Source organism: Scyliorhinus torazame, chromosome 22 (assembly GCF_047496885.1).
Source record: "Scyliorhinus torazame isolate Kashiwa2021f chromosome 22, sScyTor2.1, whole genome shotgun sequence".
Lineage (NCBI taxonomy): Eukaryota > Metazoa > Chordata > Chondrichthyes > Carcharhiniformes > Scyliorhinidae > Scyliorhinus > Scyliorhinus torazame.
In genome coordinates, this window is record NC_092728.1 from 42343978 (window position 1) to 42366977 (window position 23000).

The 23000-nt window shown below is 47.9% G+C and overlaps 1 protein-coding gene across 3 annotated transcripts in view; it reads left to right on the forward strand.

The window, feature by feature from the left end:
- The window catches only part of anapc2 (anaphase promoting complex subunit 2), a 68398-nt gene extending 49975 nt beyond the window's left edge, over positions 1-18423 (forward strand). For 2 of the 3 annotated variants that reach the window (XM_072488121.1, XM_072488122.1), the window contains exons 13-14: positions 1433-1667; positions 17096-18423. In XM_072488121.1, the coding sequence (XP_072344222.1) occupies positions 1433-1645 (213 nt within the window). In that variant the 3' untranslated portion in view covers positions 1646-1667; positions 17096-18423. Of the gene's footprint in view, positions 1-1432; positions 1668-5201; positions 5294-17095 lie in introns of all 3 variants that reach the window. The other variant, XR_011937611.1, reaches the window with a different exon arrangement.
- The last annotated feature ends 4577 nt before the right edge of the window (positions 18424-23000 follow it).

The following is a 23000-nucleotide window of genomic DNA, read 5'->3' on the forward strand; positions in this document are numbered from 1 at the left end:
AGGGAGAGGGGGCGGCATGGAAGAGGTTGGAGATGGCGTCCTGCAAAGGAACGCTGGTGGCGCTGGTGACGGCACCGCTGCCGCTCTCGCTGACAAGGTACACCACGAGTCCAGTGGTGGCAGCAACGCTAAAGATCTGGGGGCAGTGGAGACGGCACGGGTGCGATGGGGGCCTCGGTGTGGTCCCCGATCAGAGATAACCATCGGTTTGTCCCAGGAAGGATGGATGGGGGGTTTCAGAGCTGGCATCCGGCAGGGATTAGACGAATGGTGGACCTGTTCATTGATGGGACGTTTGCAAGCTTAGGGGCGCTGGAGGAGAAATTTGGACTACCCCCGGGAAATGCCTTCAGGTACATGCAAGTGAGGGCGTTTGTGAGGCGGCAGGTGAGGGAATTCCCGCTTCTCCCGGCACAGGGGATTCAAGGCAGGGTGATTTCGGGCGTATGGGTCGGAGAGGGCAAGGTGTCGGCGATATACCAGGAGATGAAAGAAGTGGGGGAGGCTTTGGTAGAGGAGCTGAAGGGTAAATGGGAAGAGGAGCTGGGGGAGGAGATTGAGGAGGGCTATGGGCTGATGCCCTAAGTAGGGTTAATTCCTCTTCCTCGTGTGCCAAGCTTAGCCTGATACAATTTAAGGTGGTTCATAGAGTGCATATGACGGGGGTGAGGCTGAGTAGGTTCTTTGGGGTGGAGGACAGATGTGGGAAGCCCGGCGAACCATGTCCATATGTTTTGGTCATGCCCGGCACTGGAGGGGTTCTGGAGGGGAGTTGCGGGAACAGTATCTAAGGTGGTGAAAGTCCGGGTCAAGCCAAGCTGGGTGCTAGCACTATTTGGAGTAGTGGACGAGCCGGGAGTGCAGGAGGCGAAAGAGGCCGGTATTCTGGCCTTTGCGTCCCTAGTAGCCCGGCGAAGGATCTTGTTAATGTGGAAAGAGGCGAAGCCCCCAGCGTGGAAGCCTGGATAAATGATATGGCTGGGTTTATCAAATTGGAGCGGATAAAGTTTGCCTTGAGAGGGTCTGCGTAGGGGTTCTACAGGCGGTGGCAACCGTTCCTGGACTATCTCGCGGAGCGGTAGATGAAGGTCGGACAGCAGCAACAGCAACCCAAGGGGGGAGGGGGGGGACATCGTTCGTGGGGGCGGGGGGGGGGGAGGGGGGGGGTTTTCTGGGGGGCATTTGAGCAAGGAAACACATGAATGATCCGGAAAACTGACATGTATGGGAGGAATCCAATGTACAAAGTTCTGTATCTTATTGACTTGCCATGTTCATGTCTTGCTATGCGAGCTTTCTTTCTTTTTGTAGGGGGGGTGGGGGTTGTTTGTATGGTTGAAATTTTGTTGAAAAATTCTTAATAAATATATATTTAAAAAAAAATAAATAAAGTGTTTTGGTTTAAATAAAGTGGTTAATTTGTGTCTCGCAGCTCTTTTGGACGTACATCCAGGGTATGCTGACCAATCTTGAGAGTTTACCACTGGAGCGTATTCACACCATGCTCAAGATGTTTGTGATGACGGGGCCAGTTATGGCCGAAATTGACATGCAGGAGCTCCAGTTATTCTTACAGAAGAAAGTAAAGGACCACCAACTCGTCTATTCTGGCGGAGTGTACCGGCTTCCCAAATCTAATTGCTGAATGAGAATCCACGCTCAGAAAGGTAACAGATTGTCTTTTTACACTGTACTGTTAGGATGTCGGTGTTGCCATCCCTTTTAACAGTAATAGCTGCATTGATCCCTGGACTTCCTTGACATTCAGCAATATGTCTGTCATCTTGGACCGTGGTTTTGAGAGCTTGCTTCATGCATTATAATGTTGTGATAGACACCATGGCTCTTCTAAGGACACCAACGTCAGCCCTACATTCAAAGTACAGTATGAACACCTAAGATTTCCAAATAGTTCCCAACATTTCAGTTGTGTCCTCTTTTTTTGTTCTGCCATGATGTGTTCATTTTTTGTGTGAACAAAAACACTGGGACAGCTGACTGCTCAGGAGGTGCAACAAAGTTTGCCCTATCACTTGTACCCATTTGGCATGAAAGGATGGGCCTCCACTAAATCACTGATATCTGGAGCTCAGTGAGGCCTGGGAAAATGTTTGTTTCCTGCAGTGCAGTTAAGAGTTAACTTTTGGAAGTAAATAGGTTTGTAAATATTCCTGTTGTTCAATTATAAAATCAAAAGCTACCATTGTTACAATGTGGGGTTTTGAAAAAACTGCCTTCCTGCTCACATTGAGAAGTTTTCATACAAAAACACAGATCTGGAAGATGTAATGAAATGCGTCTTCAACGCTCAACAATTATTGCCACTTGCAGTGAGAGTTTCCAACACTTCAGGTAATCTCACCAATCACCTAGAAATCAGAAAGTTGCAGATCACAGAAATAAGAGACCCTAATCTTATACAACTCACTGTTTTAATTAACTCTGAGGAGAGGTAATTTGTTGACCTTGACATTCGGGCTGTACTCAGCCTATGACTAATGAGCATCCTAGTTGTAATAATCCCTGTTTGAGCTCATCTTGAATGTTGATATGGTCTCTGCTTCGGTCCCTAGCTATGGCGTAGCGTTCCACCACCTCACGAGATTATATATGAAAAGAAATCCTCTTGCTCCCCCCCTCCCCACACACACACACTCACACACACACACAGATAACCCAAGAAGAAGTGCAGGGTCGGTGAATTGGCCACGCTAAATTGTCCCTTAATTGAAATAAAGGAATTGGGTACTCTAAATTTAACATTAAAAAAAGGCAAAAAGTAAACTTTTATCACTCCATCTTTGCTGCGGCACGGTGGCGCAGTTGTTAGCACTGGTGCCTCACGGTGCCGAGGTCCCAGGTTCGATCCCGGCCCTGGCTCATTGTCTGCGTGGAGTTTGCACATTCTCCCCATGTTTGTGTGGATTTCGTCCCCACAACTGCAGGGTAGATGGATTGTCCACGCTAAATTGCCTCTTAATTGGAATAAATGAATTGGGTATTCTACATTTTAAAAAAAAATCATTCCATCGCTTTTATTTGTGGCTGAGACAGTTTCTTTAACGATGCTAATAGCTTTTCCCCTGGAAACGCTGCTTTGGGATTTTGAAATGTTCATACTTCTTGGTCGGGATGATATAAATAGGCAGAGTTTCTTTTGATTGAACAAAGAACAAAGAAATGTACAGCACAGGAACAGGCCCTTCGGCCCTCCAAGCCCGTGCCGACCATGCTGCCCGACTAAACTACAATCTTCTACACTTCCTGGGTCCGTATCCTTCTATTCCCATCCTATTCATATATTTGTCAAGATGCCCCTTAAATGTCACTATCGTCCCTGCTTCCACTACCTCCTCCGGTAGCGTGTTCCAGGCACCCACTACCCTCTGCGTAAAAAACTTGCCTCGTACATCTACTCTAAACCTTGCCCCTCTCACCTTAAACCTATGCCCCCTGGTAATTGACCCCTCTACCCTGGGGAAAAGCCTCTGACTATCCACTCTGTCTGTGCCCCTCATAATTTTGTATACCTCTATCAGGTCTCCCCTCAACCTCCTTCGTTCCAGTGAGAACAAACCGAGTTTATTCAATCGCTCCTCATAGCTAAAGCCCTCCATACCAGGCAACATTCTGGTAAATCTCTTCTGCACCCTCTCTAAAGCCTCCACATCCTTCTGGTAGTGTGGCGACCAGAATTGAACACTATACTCCAAGTGTGGCTTAACTAATCTTCTATACAGCTGCAACATGACTTGCCAATTCTTATACTCAATGCCCCGGCCAATGAAGGCAAGCATGTCGTATGCCTTCTTGACTACCTTCTCCACCTGTGTTGCCCCTTTCAATGACCTGTGGACCTGTACTCCTAGATCTCTTTGACTTTCAATACTCTTGAGGGTTCTACCATTCACTGTATATTCCCTACCTGCATTAGACCTTCCAAAATGCATTACCTCACATTTGTCCGGATTAAACTCCATCTGCCATCTCTCCGCCCAAGTCTCCAGACAATCTAAATCCTGCTGTATCCTCCGACAGTTCTCATTGCTATCCGCAATTCCACCAACCTTTGTGTCGTCTGCAAACTTACTAATCAGAGTATCTCTATCTTTGGGATGTATTCCAAACTGTATAAGAGATAGGGTCCAGAACTTGAGAACAGGAGTGAGCGAGAGATGTGTTACACTTTCTACCTTTTGCCCTCAAATACTTTTTCCTTCGGGTGGAGAAAATACTGAAAAAATCCGCCTTGTCCCTTAATTGGACAAATGAAATGAAATTAAATGAAATGAAAATCACTTATTGTCACAAGTAGGCTTCAAATGAAGTTACTGTGAAAAGCCCCCAGACGCCACATTCCGGCACCTGTTCGGGGAGGCTGGTACGGGAATGTGCGACTACTCACTCATAGGCCGTCGCCGGAAGTCCCCATTATCAATCACATTTACATTGCTGAGAAATAACCAGGCTTTTAGTATGTTAGAATGGTTCTCTTATCGGGGGCGGCATGTGATGCAGTGGTTAGCACTGGGACTGCGGTGCTGAGGACCCGGGTTCGAATCCCGGCCCTGGGTCACTGTCCGTGTGGAGTTTGCACATTCTCCCCATGTCTGCGTGGGTTTCACCCCCATAACTAAAAGATATGCAGGTTAGGTGGATTGGCCACACTAAATTGCCCCTTAATTGGAAAAAAAAAATAATTGGGTACTCTAAATTTATTTAAAAAAAAGAATGGTTCCCTTATCATAGAATCCCTACAGTGCAGAAGGAGGCCATTCGGCCCATGGACTCTGCACCCACCCTCTGAAAGAGCACCCTACCTAGGGTCAGGCTCCAACCCTATTCCCGTAACCTCACCTAACATTTTGGACCAAGGGCAATGTATCATGGCCAGTCCACCTAACCTGCACATCTTTGGACTGTGGGAGGAATCCGAGCACCCAGAGGCAACCCACGCAGACATGGGAGAAAGTGCAAGCTTCACACAGACAGTTACCTGAGGTCAGAATTGAACAGCTAACATCGATCAGTAATAAAAGACATTTTAAAATGGTGAGTCTGACCACATGACCTTTCATTAATGATTATTCCACATAATGCAGTTGCTCAGCTCATGTCTGGACTATTGTGTTCTGGCTGAGGTGAGTAGTTCCTTTCAAGTTGCAGTCATCACTTCTGAGTGGCCTATTCTTCCCTTTTAGTTCGGAAAAACATATGAAGAACTTCGATATCACCATTGTCCTAGCAGACTTTCTGTCTCTGCCTGAAGGATGGCTTTATAGAAATGAAAATGGTAAGACATCCGGTGGCGACCATGGAGTGATTGGTTGCACGTTTGGTGGCTCTCGCTTGAGGTGGAATTCTGTGGTCCTGTTTCATCCGAATTAAGGGGTTGGTTGGTGAAAGATGCATGAGCACTGAAGGATATTGGTGCTCCGTTGGTAAGTCCACCAGAAGTGTGACGAGTAGGAGGCAGCGGCATGAGCAAGAGGATATTTGAGGTGTGCGCAAGAAAAGAAGGCAGAGCGTGCTGGGATGGCGTTGTCCGTCCAATGGTTCACCGAGCAACTGGTGGAGTTCCTGATGGCAAAGTTCCAGCTGCAGAGGCTGGAGGTCTCAGAGGACCTGGTGAATGTGGTGGAGCCGCTGAGGGCGGCGATTGAGAGAGTGGAGAAGTCAGTGGGCGAACATGAGGAACGGCTGGCCTCGATGTAGGTCGAGATTGTGCTTGTGGTGGAGAGCCAAAAGAAGTTGAGGAAGAAGGTGGATGACCCAGTGAATCGGTCAAAGAGGCAGAACCTACAAATTATGGGGCTGCCTGAAGGTATCGCGGGATCGCAGGCCACACAATATGTGGCGCAAATGTTCGAGAAGTTGGTGTGGGAGGGGGGGGCGGTCTTTGACCGTCCCCTTGAGGTGGATCAAGCGCACAAGGTGCTGAGGAACAGGCCGACGGAGGGGGAGGCTCCGAGAGCGAAGGTGATATAGCTGCATCGCTTCCTTGACGAGGAAAAGATTTTGAGGTGGGCGAAGCAGACAAGAAAATGCCACCTGGGATGGTAACGAGCTGAGGGTCTACCAGGACATGGGAGTAGAGTCAGCCAAGTGGCGGGCTGGGCATAATCTCATCAAGGCTGCCCTCGACAAGGGAGGGGTGAAGTGTGGGGTGTTTTATTTTGACACACCGGAGAAGGCGGGCAGATTTATGAGACCACGAACTGGGTGGTGTGTGAGGAAGGAAATTGGAGATGTTACTCTGGGGAATGTGTTTTTTTTAAATAAATTTACAGTACCCAATTAATCTTTACCAATTAAGGGGCAATTTAGCGTGGCCTATCCACCTACCCAGCACATCTTTGGGTTGTGGATGGGCGAAACCCACGCAGACACGGGGAGAATGTGCAAACTCCACACGCCACACGGACAGTGACACAGAGTCGGGATCGAACCTGGGACCTCGGCGCCATGAGGCATCTGTGCTAACCTCTGCGCCACTGTGCTGCCCTGGGAATGTGAGTTTGGACGGTGCACGGATGGTCACAGTTGCGGAGTGGGTGTGAGTGCGTTTGTTTTGCCGTTTTCACTGTGTTTGTACTGTGATTTTCGGGGAGTTGTGTGTGAGGGTGGTTGGGGGAAGAGCGCTAGGCCTGAGCCTCGAGCGGGGGGGGGGGGGGGGGGGGGCACCATGCAAGCTAGTTAACAGGAGTGAAGTGAGGGTTCGAGTTGTGGAGGGAATAGTAGAGGGAATGGTTGGGTTTCTTTTGTTTATGTTTCTGGGTTTGTGGGAGGAAGGAGGGAGGGGAGGGAGGCTGACGTGGGCGGAGTTGGTGTGGTGCAGTTGGGAAGGAGGATATAGCAGTCAACATCTTGGGGAGGGCTGAGCGGGAACGAGGAGTGGATCTGGGGGAGCTGGTTGAAAAGGGATTATGGTTGACCGGCGAGTGCGGTGTGGAGAGCCCCCCGACCCGGTTGATTACGTGCAACGTAAATATAAAGTTATCTTAGAGGCCCGGTCAAAAGGTTGTGCGTTTTCCCTCATTTAAGGGGCTTCAATCTGTCGTTGTATTTTTGCAGGAGATGCTGCTGAAGTTGGCGACCAGGTGAGGCTGAGGAAGGCCTGGGTGGGGAGGTGTTCCACTGGGGGTTAGATATGAAGATGAGGGGGGTGGGGTGCGGTTTAACAGAAGGGCGCCTTTGAGGTGGGCAATATTGTGAGTGATCTGGGGGGGGGGGGGGGGGGGGGGAGTTTCATGATGGTGAATGGGAAGCTGGAGGGGACACCCATGGTGCCAGTGAATGTATATGCCCCTGTGGTGCCTAAACCATAGTGTGTCTTTAACCTGTATACGATGGACATGACCACAAGTTTGTTTGGCACAATAAAAACACTTTATTTCGCACACACGTGCAAGTTGAACGCTCAGCTAAGACACACAAGAAAGACCTTAACTTAACTTCCAGGTATAGAACAGATATGGCCTCATCTGAGATTCGTCGTCTGGCAGTGCTGGATGTAGGTTGCTGGTCATCTGTGTCCTCGGCTCTGGTCCCTTTGGCAATGGCGTGGATGGTATTCCTCTTAGCTGGTGAAGGGGGTCACCGTTGTTTATGGCTGTCGAAAGCTGCAGTCGAGAGAGCGAGTAGTGGGCTGCGCAACACCTTGTATCCTTGCAAAGTTGTGCTTTTGGGCGGTCCCAGGTGGATATCCAATCCATCGCTCAGGGCTTGATCACTCTGATCGATCCTAACCAATTAAGAGTTGCCATCTTGATGGCGGGGCGAGTCCTGGTCGGCTATGGCCGTTGGTGTCCTTGGCACGTAGACCTTCCCAAATACGGAAAACAGACGCCACCAAGTCTGCCATTTATTGTCAGTTTCTACCTGGAGCCCGGCCTTTCTCCTGTGTTACTTTTACAAAGTCTGGGTTGCAGCCTTTGTGTATCTGCAAGCTGCAGTCTATCTGCGTTGACTTTGACCATTTTTCCCAGCGATCTTTGCGGGCGCCCATTTCAGGTGGCCACACCCCAAATTGGGATGCTGTAGATTTTGTGCGGTGGGTCTTACCGAACATTCTGGACCTGGACATGCATTGGCTAATTTTGGGGGGTGATTTTAACACGGTTCTGAATCCAGGGGTGGACTGGTCGTGCCCTAGGTCTCAGAAGGCTTTGGTGATGGCTAAGGAGATGTTGTGGATCATCGAATAAGAACATAAGAACTAGGAGCAGGAGTAGGCCATCTGGCTTCTCGAGCCTGCTCCACCATTCAATGAGATCATGGCTGCTTTGTGGACTCAGCTCCACTTTCTGGCCCGAACACCATAACCCTCAATCCCTTTATTCTTCAAAAACTATCTATCTTTATCTTAAAAACATTCAATGAAGGAGCCTCTACTGCTTCACTGGGCAAGGAATTCCATAGATTCACAACCCTTGGGTGAAGAAGTTCCTTCTAAACTCAGTCCTAAATCTACTTCCCCTTATTTTGAGGCTATGCCCCCTAGTTCTGCTTTCACCCGCCAATGGGAACAACCTGCCCGCATCTATCCTATCTATTCCCTTCATAATTTTATATGTTTCTATAAGATCCCCCCGCATCCTTCTAAATTCCAACGAGTACAGTCCCAGTCTACTCAACCTCTCCTCGTAATCCAACCCCTTCAGCTCTGGGATTAACCTAGTGAATCTCCTCTGCACACCCTCCAGTGCCAGTGCATCCTTTCTCAAGTAAGGAGACCAAAACTGAACACAATACTCCAGGTGTGGCCTCACTAACACCTTATACAATTGCAGCATAACATCCCTAGTCTTAAACTCCATCCCTCTAGCAATGAAGGACAAAATTACATTTGCCTTCTTAATCACCTGTTGCATCTGTAAACCAACTTTTTGCGACTCATGCACTAGCACACCCAGGTCTCTCTGCACAGCAGCATGTTTTAATATTTTATCATTTAAATAATAATCCCTTTTGCTGTTATTCCTACCAAAATGGATAACCTCACATTTGTCGACATTGTATTCCATCTGCCAGACCCTAGCCCATTCACTTAACCTATCCAAATCTTTCTGCAGACTTCCAGTATCCTCTGCACTTTTTGCTTTACCACTCATCTTAGTGTCATCTGCAAACTTGGACACATTGCCCTTGGTCCCCAACTCCAAATCATCTATGTAAATTGTGAACAATTGTGGGCCCAACACTGATCCCTGAGGGGCACCACTAGCTACTGATTGCAAGCCAGAGAAACACCCATTAATCCCTACTCTTTGCTTTCTATTAATTAACCAATCCTCTATCCATGCTACTACTTTACCCTTAATGCCATGCATTTTTATCTTATGCAGCAACCTTTTGTGTGGCACCTTGTCAAAGGCTTTCTGGAAATCCAGATATACCACATCCATTGGCTCCCCGTTATCTACCGCACTGGTAATGTCCTCAAAAAATTCCACTAAATTAGTTAGGCACGGCCTGCCCTTTATGAACCCATGCTGCGTCTGCCCAATGGGACAATTTCCATCCAGATGCCTCGCTATTTCTTCCTTGATGATAGATTCCAGCATCTTCCCTACTACCGAAGTTAAGCTCACTGGCCTATAATTACCCGCTTTCTGCCTACCTCCTTTTTTAAACAGTGGTGTCACATTTGCTAATTTCCAATCCGCCGGGACCACCCCAGAGTCTAGTGAATTTTGGTAAATTATCACTAGTGCATTTGCAATTTCCCTAGCCATCTCTTTTAGCACTCTGGGATGCATTCCATCAGGGCCAGGAGACTTGTCTACCTTTAGCCCCATTATCGGGCCCATCACTACTTCCTTAGTGATAACAATCCTCTCACCTGTCATAGCCTAATTTCTATCAGTCACTGGCATGTTATTTGTGTCTTCTACTGTGAAGACCGACCCAAAAAGCCTGTTCAGTTCCTCAGCCATTTCCTCATCTCCCATTATTTAATCTCCCTTCTCATCCTCTAAAGGACCAATATTTACCTTAGCCACTCTTTTTTGTTTTATATATTTGTAGAAACTTTTACTATCTGTTTTTATATTCTGAGCAAGTTTACTCTCATAATCTATCTTACTCTTCTTTATAGCTTTTTTAGTAGCTTTCTGTTGCCCCCTAAAGATTTCCCAATGTATGGTGGTTTCAGAGGCCGAGGGTGAAGGAGTTTTAGTTTTAGTTTTTTCTCACGTGCACCGGGTGTACTCCTAAATTGATTGCTTTGTTTTTGACAAGGCATTGGTGCTTGGCAACGAACCAGGCCAGGTGTCAGATATCTCTGTGGGAGAGCATTTCGGTGACAGTGACCACAAGTCCTTGACCTTTACCATAGTCATGGAGAGGGATAGGAACAGACAGTATGGGAAGATATTTAATTGGGGGAGGGGACATTATACTGCTATTAGACAGGAGCTGAGGAGCATAAAGTGGGAACAATTGTTCTTGGGGAAATGCACAACAATAATGTGGGGGTTGTTTAAGGAGCACTTGCTGCGTGCGAGTGCTGGATAGTTTGTCCCACTGAGACGAGGAAGGAATGATGAGGTGCAGGATCCTTGGATGACAAGAGAAGTGGAGCTTCTAGTCAAGAAGGAAGCTGATGTAAGGTTGAGGAAGCAAGGATCTGGCACGGCTCGAGAGGGTTACAAGGTAGCCAGGAAGCACTCAAAAATGGACTTAGGAGAGCTAGAAGGGGCATGAAAAAGCCCTGGCGGGAAGGATTAGGGAAAACCCCAAGGTGTTCTACACGTGAGAAATAAGAGGATGATCAGAGTGAATGAAATGAAATGAAAATCACTTATTGTCACAAGTAGGCTTCAAATGAAGTTCCTGTGAAAAGCCCCTAGTCGCCACATTCCCGCGCCTGTTCGGGGAGGCTGGTACGGGAATTGAACCGTGCTGCTGGCCTGCCTTGGTCTGCTTTAAAAGCCAGCTATTTAGCCTTGTGCTAAACTAGCCCCTGAGCGTAGGGCCGATCAGGGATGGTGGATGGAACTTGTGCCTAGAGTCTGAGGAGATAGAGGAGGTCCTAAATGAATATTTTGCTTCAGTATTCACTAGAGAGAAGGGCCTTGTTGCTCGTGAGAACAGAATGAACCAGGTTAATAGACTCGAACAGGTTGATAAGAAGGAGGATGTGCTGGAAATTTTGAAAAGCATCAGGCTAGATAAGTCCCCTGGGCCTGATGGGATATACCCAAGGATACTATGGGAAGCGAGGGAGGAGATTGCAATGATCTTTACGTCCTCACTCTCCTCTGGAGTAGCACCGGATGTTTGGAGGGAGGCGAATGTTTTTCCCCTGTTCAAGAAAGGGAATAGGGAAATCCCTGGGAATTACAGACCAGTCAGTCTTGCGTCTGTGGTGAACAGAATATTGAAAAGGATTCTGAGAGATTGGATTTATGATTATTTAGAAAAACATAGTTTGATTAAAGATAGTCAGCATGGCTTTGTGAGGGGCAGGTCATGTCTCACAAGCCTCATTGAATTCTTTGAGGATGTGACGAGACAAATTGATGAAGGTCGGGCAGTGGATGTGGTGTATATGGATTTCAGTAACGCATTTGATAAGGTTCCCTATGGTAGGCTCATTCAGAAAGTTAGGGGGCATAGGATACAGGGAAATTTGGCTGTCTAGATACAGAATTGGCTGGCCGAAAGAAGATAGCAAGTGGTAGTGGATGGAAAGTATTCCGCCTGGAGTGTCCCGCAGGGATCAGTTCTGGGACCTCTGCTCTTTGTGATTTTTATAAATGACTTGGATGCCCTGCTGCCTCACGGCGCCGAGGTCCCAGGTTCGATCCCGGCTCTGGGTCACTGTGTGGAGTTTGCACATTGTCCCCGTGTTTGCGTGGGTTTCGCCCCCACAACCCAAAGATGTGCAAGGTAGGTGGATTGAACACACTAAATTGCCCCTTAATTGGAAAAAAATTAATTGGGTACACTAAATGTGTACATAAATTTAAAAAATGACTTAGATGAGGAAGTGGATGGGTTGGTTAGTAAGTTTGCCGATGGCACGAAGGTCGGTGGAGTTGTAGATAGTGTCAAGGACTGTTGCAGGTGACAACAGGACATTGACAGGATGCAGAGCTGGGCTGATGGAGTTCAACCTAGATACATGTGAAGTGATTCATTTTGGAAGGTCGAATTTGAATGCTGAATACAGGGTTAAAGGCACGATTCTTGGAAGTGTGGAAGAACAGAGGGATCTGGGTGTCCATGTACATAGATCCCTCAAAGTTGCCACCCAGGTTGTTAAGAAGGCATATGGTGTGTTGGGTTTCATTAACAAGGAACATAGAACAGTACAGCACAGAACAGGTCCTTCGGCCCTCGATGTTTTGCCGAGCATTGTCCGAAACCAAGATTAAGCTATCCCACTACCTGTAATTCTGGTGTGCTCCATGTGCCTATCCAATAACCGCTTGAAAGTTCCTAAAGTGTCCGACTCCACTATCACAGCAGGCAGTCCATTCCACACCCTAACCACTCTTTGAGTAAAGAACCTACCTCGGACATCCCTCCTATATCTCCCACCCTGAATCTTATAGTTATGCCCCCTTGTAACAGCTACATCCACCCGAGGAAATAGTCTCTAAACGTCCACTCTATCTATCCCCCTCATTATCTTATAAACCTCTATTAAGTCATCTCTCATTCTCCTCCGCTCCAAAGAGAAAAGCCCTAGCTCCCTCAACCTTTCCTCATAAGACCTATCCTGCAAACCAGGCAGCATCCTGGTAAATCTCCTTTGCACCCTTTCCAATGCTTCCACATCCTTCCTATAATGAGGTGACCAGAACTGCACACAATACTCCAAATGTGGTCTCACCAGGGTCATGTATAGTTGCAGCATAACCCCGTGGCTCTTAAACTCAAGCCGCCTGTTATTAAACGCTAACACACGATAAGCCTTCTTCACGGCTCTATCCACTTGAGTGGCAACCTTCAGAGATCTGTGGACATGAACCCCAAGATCTCTCTGTTCCTCCACATTCCTCAGAACCCTGCCGTTGACCCTGTAATCCGCATTCAAATTTTTTCTACCAAAATGAATCACCTCGCATTTATCAGGGTTAAACTCCATCTGCCATTTTTCGGCCCAGCTCTGCATCCTATCAGTGTCTCTTTGCAGCCTACAACAGCCCTCCACCTCATCCATTACTCCACCAATCTTGGCGTCATCAGCAAATTTACTGACCCACCCTTCAGCCCCCTCCTCCAAGTCATTGATAAAAATCACAAATAGCAGAGGACCCAGCATTGATCCCTGTGGTACACCGCTGGTAACTGGTCTCCAGTCTGAAAATTTTCCATCCACCACCACCCTCTGTCTTCTATGTGATAGCCAGTTACTTATCCAATTGGCCAAATTTCCCTCTATCCCACACCTCCTTACTTTCTTCATGAGCCGACCATGGGGAACCTTATCAAACGCCTTACTAAAATCCATGTATACGACATCAACTGCTCTACCTTCATCTACACACTTAATTATCTCCTCAAAGAATTCAATCAAATTTGTGAGGCAAGACCTACCCTTCACGAATCCGTGTTGACTATCCCGGATTAAGCTGCATCTTTCCAAATGGTCATAAATCCTATCCTTCAGCACCTTTTCCATTATCTTCCCGACCACCGAAGTAAGACTAACTGGCCTATAATTACCAGGGTCATTCCTATTCCCTTTCTTGAACAGAGGAACAACATTTGCCACTCTCCAGTCCTCTGGCACTATCCCCATGGACAGCGAGGACCCAAAGATCAAAGCCAAAGGCTCTGTAATCTCATCCCCTCCTCCCAAAGAATCCTTGGGTATATCCCATCTGGCCCAGGGGACTTGTCGGCCCTCAGGTTTTTCAAAATTGCTAATACATCCTTCCTCAGAACATCTACTTCCTCCAGCCTACCCGCCTGAATCACACACCTTTCCTCAAAAACATGGCCCCTCTCCTTTGTGAACACTGAAGAAAAGTATTCATTCAACGCCTCTCCTATTTCTTCTGATTCCATGCACAAGTTCCCACTACTGTCCTTGACCGGCCCTACCCTCACCCTGGTCATTCTTTTATTTCTCACATAAGAGTAAAAGGAGACTGAGTTTAAGAGCCAAGAGGTTTTGCTGCAGCTTTATAAAACCCTGGTTAGACCACACTTGTTCAGTTCTGGTTGTCTCATTATAGGAAGGATGTGGATGCTTTGGAGAGGGTGCAGAGGAGATTTACCAGGATGCTGCCTGGACTGGAGGGCATGTCTTCTGAAGAAAGGTTGAGGGAGCTAGGGCTTTTCTCACTGGAGCGAAGAAGGAAGCGAGGTGACTTGATAGAGGCGTTACAAGGTTTGCGAGGCATGGATAGGGTGGAGAGCCAGAGACTTTTCCCCAGGGTGGAAATGGCTGTCACGAGGGGACATAATTTTAAAGGGATTGGAGGAAGGTATAGGAGAGATGTCAGAGGTAGGTTCTTTACACAGAGAGTAATGGGTGCATGGAATGCACTGCCAGCAGAGGTGGTGAAGTCAGTCATTAGGGACATTTAAGCGACTCTTGGGCGGGCACATGGACAGCAGTAAATTGACGGGTTGTAGGTTAGGTTGATCTTAGATTAGGATAAATGGTCGGCACAACATCGTGGGCTGAAGGGCCTGCACTGTTCCATGTTCTATGTTGGTGGCGGTGTGATAGCTCAGAGTATATGGCGATTATGGTCTCTGGGTGCATTTGCAGAAGGGGGAACCAGCGGTCGCAGTGGAGGCTCAATGTAGGGTTCCTAGCAGACACAAGGTGGTTTGGGAGAGGGTTAGGCCATCTGGAATTATGTGGAGCTGAATAAGATGGAGGGGGGGGAGGTTTCGTCCTCCACGCTGTGGGAGGTGCTGAAGGCGATGGTATAGGGGGAATTTATTTTGATTCAGGTGCGTAGGGAGAAGGTGGAGTGGGCAGAGAGGATGAGGTTCGTGGAGGACATCTTGAGGGTGGATCAGAGGTATTCGGTGGCGCCTGAAGAGACGTTATTAAAGGAGAAGCAGAGGGTCCAGATGGAGTTTGGGCTCATTCCTATTGGAAAGGCATTGGGACAACTGCGCAGAGCCAGGAGAGTGATATGAAAACGGGGAGAAGGAGAGTAGGATGCTGGTGCATCAGTTGAGGAAGCAGGTGGGGGCGAGGGAAATTGGGAGGCCGAGAGACAAGAGGGGTACGGTGGTATCGGAGCCAGAGGGGGTGAATGGGGTTTTTAAGGCTTTTTATCGGGGTCTGTATAAGTCGGAGGTGAGGTGAAGGGATGAGACGGTATCTAGATGCATTGGAGTTCCCGAGGGTTGAGGAGGTGAAGTCGGATGGACTGGGAACCCCGATCAGGCTGAGGGAGGAGATGGACTGTGTGGGGTCGATGCAGGCGAGGAAGGCATGGGCCCGGACGGCTTCCCAGTCGCGCTTTATAAAAAGTTTGGGAGGGAACTGGAGCCCCTGCTAGTGGCGATGTTTAATGAGTCGAGTCCCTCCCATACCACCGCCTTCAGAACCCTAGCCTCCACTGCGACCCCCCCTTCCTCCCCAACGGTGTCTTAGGCCTCGATTTTGCTTAAGGACTCTGAGCAGAGTGGATCGTATCGTCTGATCTCGCTGCTGAATGTAGATGCAAAGGTGTTGGCGTGCCGAGAGAGGAGTGTATGCCGGGGGGTGTTAGGGGAGGACCAGATGGGGTTCGTATGGGGGGCGGCAGTTGTCAGTGAATGTTCGGAGGTTGCTCAGTTTTATTATGATGCCCTCGGAGGGGCTGGTTGTTCATGTGTTCTGGACTTGCCCAAGTTGAGGGGATTCTGGACGGGCTTTTTGAAGGTTATGGCAAAGGTTTTAGGGGCGGAGATAGCTCCGAGTCCAGAGGTGGCGATATTTAGAGTGTCGGAGGATCCAGGAATGCAGGTGGGAAGAAAGATTGGAAAAAGAAGGCAGATTTTGGGGTGGTAGGCAGGTGAATGGGTGGTTTCTAAGGGCAGGGAGGGGTTTTGTGGCCTGCGCATGTATTTCTGTTGTCCTTTTGGTTTTGACGTTTTGTATTTGTAAATATTTTTAAATGCCTTCAATAAAATGTTTTTTTAAAAAGAAATGAAAACGGTAAGTGCCAGTTCATCTTTGAAGTAGTTTTTTTCATCAGCAAGTGTGAAATTCCACAGGTTTGTCTTGGCATGTCTCGGAAATTCTCACAAACTGACTAAGTTGTAATTCCAAACATGTCAGGTGACCTGTGGCAACCACCTTAAGCCAGTGATTCTGCTTGCTATAAAAAGTCCTCTGAAAGTAGTTCAATATATTTTTGACATGGTGATGAAATTGAAGATTAATATTCCACAAAATCAATATTTCTGTTAGATGTTTTGAAGTCAAATTCTCCAAGCTTATTTAGCCAAATATTTTATTAATTACGATGGAGGATACGTGTTTAAAGGCAATGATAGATATCCTGATAAACTGAATCTATCTGCCTGGCTGCATCACATCTACACAATGAGCACAATAATTATCTTTCATCAAAATGTTTTTCATCAAGGCTGTTGTCTTGGACTGCTCCAAGGGTTTTTTATGATTTGGACACAATGTAATAAAGAGAACAATGACAGAAGTTTGTGTACTCTACTTTATCAGCAAAAACTAATACAAATAAGAATGTAAAACAGGAATCTCACGCCCTTCTGCTCGTCGGGGACTCCTGGGTTGACAGAGGCTTCGAGATTCGGCTCCTGGCATCTGTCGCGACTAGTCCTAGGTGACGTCTAGCGAACGAGCAAAAGGACCTGATATTTGTACAGTGAAGTAACTATGTCTGGTAGATAAGCAGTTGGGAAAGTCAGCAAGTTGTCGCAAATAGTTGGATAAATGAAGTATTAAACAAGCATTGTGTGGCATGAGAATGCCGGAGTTTGAACATCTGGAGCTTTATGTTCCAGTAAACATCCTGGCCATCTGCCAAATATCCTTACAGTGAACAGAATTAACTCATTCCTTACAGCTGTCCACTTCTGGGAAGCAAAATCTCGTTTTTCTTCTGTGTTTCTGAATTCTAATATTATTTTCTTCTTTCTCAAGGTTGGCAGCGTGGATCCATGTTGAACATGAAGCATATTGCCTTCTGTGACCTATGATCCAGAGACTTTTGGAAGGAATAATGATGCAGTCAGCACTTCCCACTCAGCAGTGATTACAAGAACTTTGAAAGCTACAAGAATTTTCTTTCTTCAAGATCAGGATTCACCCATGACCAAGATCTCTGGCAGAAATCTGCCACTAATGTCCTTGGTGATGAATGAGTTAACAAGTTGTGATGGATGTGAAGCTAATTGTCCATGTCCCCGAGCCTTTTTGAGCCACAAAACTCCACAGATGCGTGGGGAGTAGATTTTCTGCAGTAAGTAACTCCTATCACTGATCTGAATGTGTGTAAGGAGCCACAGTATATTTATATTCACCCTGTGACCAGTGATTGGGTGATACAGATCAATTGACGTTCACTGTATATGCCAGTTGAAATTCACTTTGTAAGTTCTTTAAATGCTACACTGAAGTTAGACTCTGTTGTTTAATTTCTATTGTTGATAGCAGTATTATTATTGCCCTCAAGCCAACAGCACAAGATGCATTGGGTTTTGGACATTCCTAAGAATTGTTTTGGTACAACTCTGCTGTGAGCCTTGCCTGAGCTGAGATTGCACACATTGAGACCAGGAAATCAGATATCCCTGGAATCTTGGTTTCCTTTTCAATTAGAGGGGGAAATAATTAAACTACCTGAATTACCCAGGGCCTTAGTAAAGATCATCTTTAAAGACTGGACCAATAGTCCTGAAACTCGGTCTTTAAGTCCTGTGCGGCAATTCTGCACTTCGATATTTTGTAGTTGTATAATAAGTGCAGGGTAAGAACAGGAAGTTACAGATTTTCAGCAAGCAGAAAGGCTGCAGGTAGGTGGAAATAATGACAAAGGCAGTAACTTCTGTGCCTCAGTAAACACTCCATTTCTCAATGAAAGGGGGAGGAGGGAATGAAATTCCTATCTGTTTAATTCAGCAATGTCATCAATGTGATTATAGCTGCTGTTTTTCGCTCTCTCACCTCAAAACGCTGGAATGTGGCGACGAGGGGCTTTTCACAGTAACTTCATTGAAGCCTACTTGTGAAAATAAGCGATTATTATTAATAAAACCTGCACTGCTTTATTTAACAAAGATGACTGTGGATTATGTATGTTCCACAGATAGCAGCAAGGTACAAAGAGTTTTGCAGTACATTTTGACCATTGGATTGTGTCTGCCTCGGGCACCAATTACCAAACAATATTTTACTTTAACCCCTTACAACTGAGGAATTATGATTCCTTCTAATCTTAATTAAAATATTGATGATAATTTGCTCTAAGAGTTTGCTAGTCTTTGAGTACTCATTATAGAATTTACAGTGCAGAAGGAGGCCATTCGGCCCATCGAGTCTACACTGGCTCTTGGAAAGAGCACCCTACCCAAGCCCACACCTCCACCCTATCCCCATAATCCACCCAATTGTCCCCAACATTGAGGACAATTTTGGACTGTGCGGGGCAATTTATCATGGCCAATCCACCTAACCTGCACATCTTTGGACTGAGAGGGGAAACCGGAGCACCCGGAGGAAACCCACACACACACGGGGAGAACGTGCAGACTCCGCACAGACAGAGACCCAAGCCGGGAATCGAACCTGGGACCCTGGAGCTGTGAAGAAATTGTGCTATCCACAATGCTACCGTGCTGCCCAAACTGTACAAATATTTACTCAGGAAACTTGGACTGAAATAATCAAATACTGGAGCATAATTCTCACCAAGTTATCATGGAAGCTTCTTCCAAATTGGATATTGGAAATAGAATCAGACAATCCCTACAGTGAAGATGGGGCCATTCGGTCCATCAAGTCTGAACTGACCCTCTGAAAGACTACTCCACCCAAATTAACTCCCTGCCCCATCAGGGATGCCAAGAGACAATGCCAGACTAAGCTGGCGTCACAGATTAATGTCAAGCACACTCATCGGTTGTGGCAAGGCTTAAACAACATAACGGGCTGCAAAGCAAAGCCAAGTAGAATCTCTGGCAGCAGAGCAGCCCTCCCCGATAAACTCAATGCATTCTATTCTTGGTTCAAGCAGTAAATCATCAAACCGTTGACAACTGCCCCCGCAGCCTCGGGCACACCCATACCTACCGTCACAGCTTTCAAAGTAAGTGAGGGTCCCTGGTCGTGCACTCGGATCCTGCGTGGACCAACTGGTGGATGTGTTCGCGGACATCTTCAACTTCTCCCTACTCCATTCAGAGATTCCCACCTGCTTCAAGAAGACCAGCATCATACCGGTGCCAAAGAAAAACCAGGCAATATGCCAAGTCTCGCCCTCCGCGCTCTTTATTGAAGTCTCGCCCCCTCTCCCTACCTCCATGCTCTTTACTGAAGTCTCACCCTCTCTCTCTTCGCGCACTTTATTGAAGTCTCGCCCTCTCTCTCTTCGCTCTCTTTATTGAAGTCTCGCCCTCTCTCTCGCACTCTTGATTGAAGTCTCGCCCTCTCTCCATGCTCTTTATTGAAGTCTCGTCCTCTCGCTCTCTCTCCGTGCTCTTTTCTGGAGTCTTGCCCTCTCTCCGCGCTCTTTATTGAAGTCTCGCCCTCTCTCTGCGCGCTCTTTATTGAAGTCTCGCCCTCTCTCTCTTCTCGATCTTTATTGAAGTCTCGCCCTCCGCGCTCTTTACTGAAGTCTCGCCCCCTCTCTCTTCGCGCTCTTTATTGAAGTCTCGCCCTCTCTCTCTTCTCGCTCTTTATTGAAGTCTCGCCCTCTCTCTCTCTGCGCTCTTTACTGAAGTCTCGCCCTCTCTCTCTTCGCGCTCTTTATTGAAGTCTCGCCCTCTCCCTCTCTGCGCTCTTACTGAAGTCTCACCCTCTCTCCGTGCTCTTTACTGAAGTCTCACCCTCTCTCCGTGCTCTTTACTGAAGTCTCGCCCTCTCTCTTCTCTCTTCGCGCTCATTATTGAAGTCTCACCCTCTCTCTCGCACTCTACTGAAGTCTAGCTCGCTCTCCGCGCTCTTTATTGAAGTCTCGCCCTCTCTCCGCGCTCTTTACTGGAGTCTTGCCCCTCTCTCTCTGCGCTCGTTACTGAAGTCTCGTCCTCTCTCTCTCCGTGCTCTTTACTGAAGTCACGTCCTCTCTCTCTCCATGCTCTTTACTGAAGTCTCGCCCTCTCTCCGTGCTCTTTACTGAAGTCTCACCCTCTCTCTCTATGCGCTCTTTATTGAAGTCTCGTCCTCTCCCTCTCCGCGCTCTTGATTGAAGTCTCGCCCTCTCTCCATGCTCTTTATTGAAGTCTCGTCCTCTCGCTCTCTCTCCGTGCTCTTTTCTGAAGTCTTGCCCTCTCTCTCTCCGCGCTCTTTATTGAAGTCTCGCCCTCTCTCCGCGCTCTTTATTGAAGTCTCGCCCTCTCTCTCTTCTCGCTCTTTATTGAAGTCTCGCCCTCCGCGCTCTTTACTGAAGTCTCGCCCTCTCTCTCTTCGCGCTCTTTATTGAAGTCTCGCCCTCTCCCTCTCTGCGCTCTTACTGAAGTCTCAACCTCTCTCCGTGCTCTTTACTGAAGTCTCGCCCTCTCTCTTCTCTCTCTTCGCGCTCATTATTGAAGTCTCACCCTCTCTCTCGCACTCTACTGAAGTCTAGCTCTCTCTCCGCGCTCTTTATTGAAGTCTCGCCCTCTCTCCGCGCTCTTTACTGGAGTCTTGCCCCTCTCTCTCTGCGCTCGTTACTGAAGTCTCGTCCTCTCTCCGTGCTCTTTACTGAAGTCTCGTCCTCTCTCCATGCTCTTTACTGAAGTCTCGCCCTCTCTCCGTGCTCTTTACTGAAGTCTCACCCTCTCTCTCTATGCGCTCTTTATTGAAGTCTCGTCCTCTCCCTCTCCGCGCTCTTTATTGAAGTCTCGCCCTCTCTCTCTTCTCGCTCTTTATTGAAGTCTCGCCCTCTCTCTGCGCTCATTACAGAAGTCTCGCTCTCTCTCTCTCTCTCTCCGCGCTCTTTACTGAAGTCTCGCCCTCTATCTCTCTCGCACTCTTGATTGAAGTCTCGCCCTCTCTCCATGCTCTTTATTGAAGTCTCGTCCTCTCGCTCTCTCTCCGTGCTCTTTTCTGAAGTCTTGCCCTCTCTCTCTCCGCGCTCTTTATTGAAGTCTCGCCCTCTCTGTGCGCGCTCTTTATTGAAGTCTCGCCCTCTCTCTCTTTTTGCTCTTTACTGAAGTCTCACCGTCTCTCTCTCTGTGCTCTTTACTGAAGTCTCGCCCCCTCTCCCCGCTCTTTACTGAGGTCTCGCCCTCTCTCCGCACTCTTTACTGAAGTCTCGCCCTCTCTCCGTGCTCTTTACTGAAGTCTCGCCCTCTCTCTCTCCGCGCTCTTTACTGAAGTCTCACCCTCTCTCTCACTCCGTGCTCTTTACTGAAGTCTCACCCCCTCTCCGCGCTCTTTACTGAAGTCTCGCCCTCTCTCCGCACTCTTTACTGGTATTGCCCTCTCCGAGCTGTTTACTGAAGTCTTGCCCTCTCTCCGTGGTCTTTACTGAAGTCTCGCCCTCTCTCTCTCTGTGCTCTTTACTGAAGTCTCGCCCTCTCCGCGCTCTTTACTGAAGTCTCGCCCTCTCTCTCTCTGCGCTCTTTACTGAAGTCTCCCCTCTCTCTCCGCCCTCTTTAGTGAAGTCTCCCCTCTCTCTCTCTCCGCCCTCTTTACTGAAGTCTCGCCCTCTCTCCGCGCTCTTTATTGAAGTCTTTCTTCTTTCTTCTTGCTCTTTACTGAAGTCTCGCCCTCTCTCTCTCAATGCTCTTTACTGAAGTCTCGCACTCTCTCTCCACGCTCTTTACTGAAGTCTCGCCCTCTCTCTCTGCGCTCTTTCCTGAAGTCTCGCCCTCTCCGCGCTCTTTACAGAAGTCTCGCTCTCTCTCTCTCTCCGCGCTCTTTACTGAAGTCTCGCCCTCTCTCTCGCACTCTTGATTGATGTCTCGCCCTCTCTCCATGCTCTTTATTGAAGTCTCGTCCTCTCTCTCTCTCTCCGTGCTCTTTTCTGAAGTCTCGCCCTCTCTCTCCGCGCTCTTTATTGAAGACTCGCCCTCTCTCTGCGCGCTCTTTATTGAAGTCGCGCCCTCTCTCTCTCCACGCTCTTTACTGAAGTCTCGCCCTTTCTCTCTTCGCGCTCTTTATTGAAGTCTCGCCCTCTCCATGCTCTTTACTGAAGTCTCGCCCTCTCTCCGTGCTCTTTACTGAAGACTTGCCCTCTCTCTTCTCTCTCTTCGCGCTCAATATTGAAGTCTCACCCTCTTGCACTCTTTACTGAAGTCTAGCCCTCTCCGCGCTCTTTATTGAAGTCTCGCCCTCTCTCCGCGCTCTTTACTGGAGTCTTGCCCCCCTCTCTCCGCGCTCGTTACTGAAGTCTCGCCCTCTCTCTCTCCGTGCTCTTTACTGAAGTCTCGTCCTCTCTCTCTCCGTGCTCTTTACTGAAGTCTCGCCCTCTCTCCGTGCTCTTTACTGAAGTCTCACCTTCTCTTTCTTCGCGCTCTTTACTGAAGTCTCGCCCTCTCTTCGCGCTCTTTATTGAAGTCTCGTCCTCTCCCTCTCCGCGCTCTTTATTGAAGTCTCGCCCTCTCTCTCTTCTCGCTCTTTATTGAAGTCTCGCCCTCTCTCTGCGCTCATTACAGAAGTCTCGCTCTCTCTCTCTCTCCGCGCTCTTTACTGAAGTCTCGCCCTCTATCTCTCTCGCACTCTTGATTGAAGTCTCGCCCTCTCTCCATGCTCTTTATTGAAGTCTCGTCCTCTCGCTCTCTCTCCGTGCTCTTTTCTGAAGTCTTGCCCTCTCTCTCTCCGCGCTCTTTATTGAAGTCTCGCCCTCTCTGTGCGCGCTCTTTATTGAAGTCTCGCCCTCTCTCTCTTTTTGCTCTTTACTGAAGTC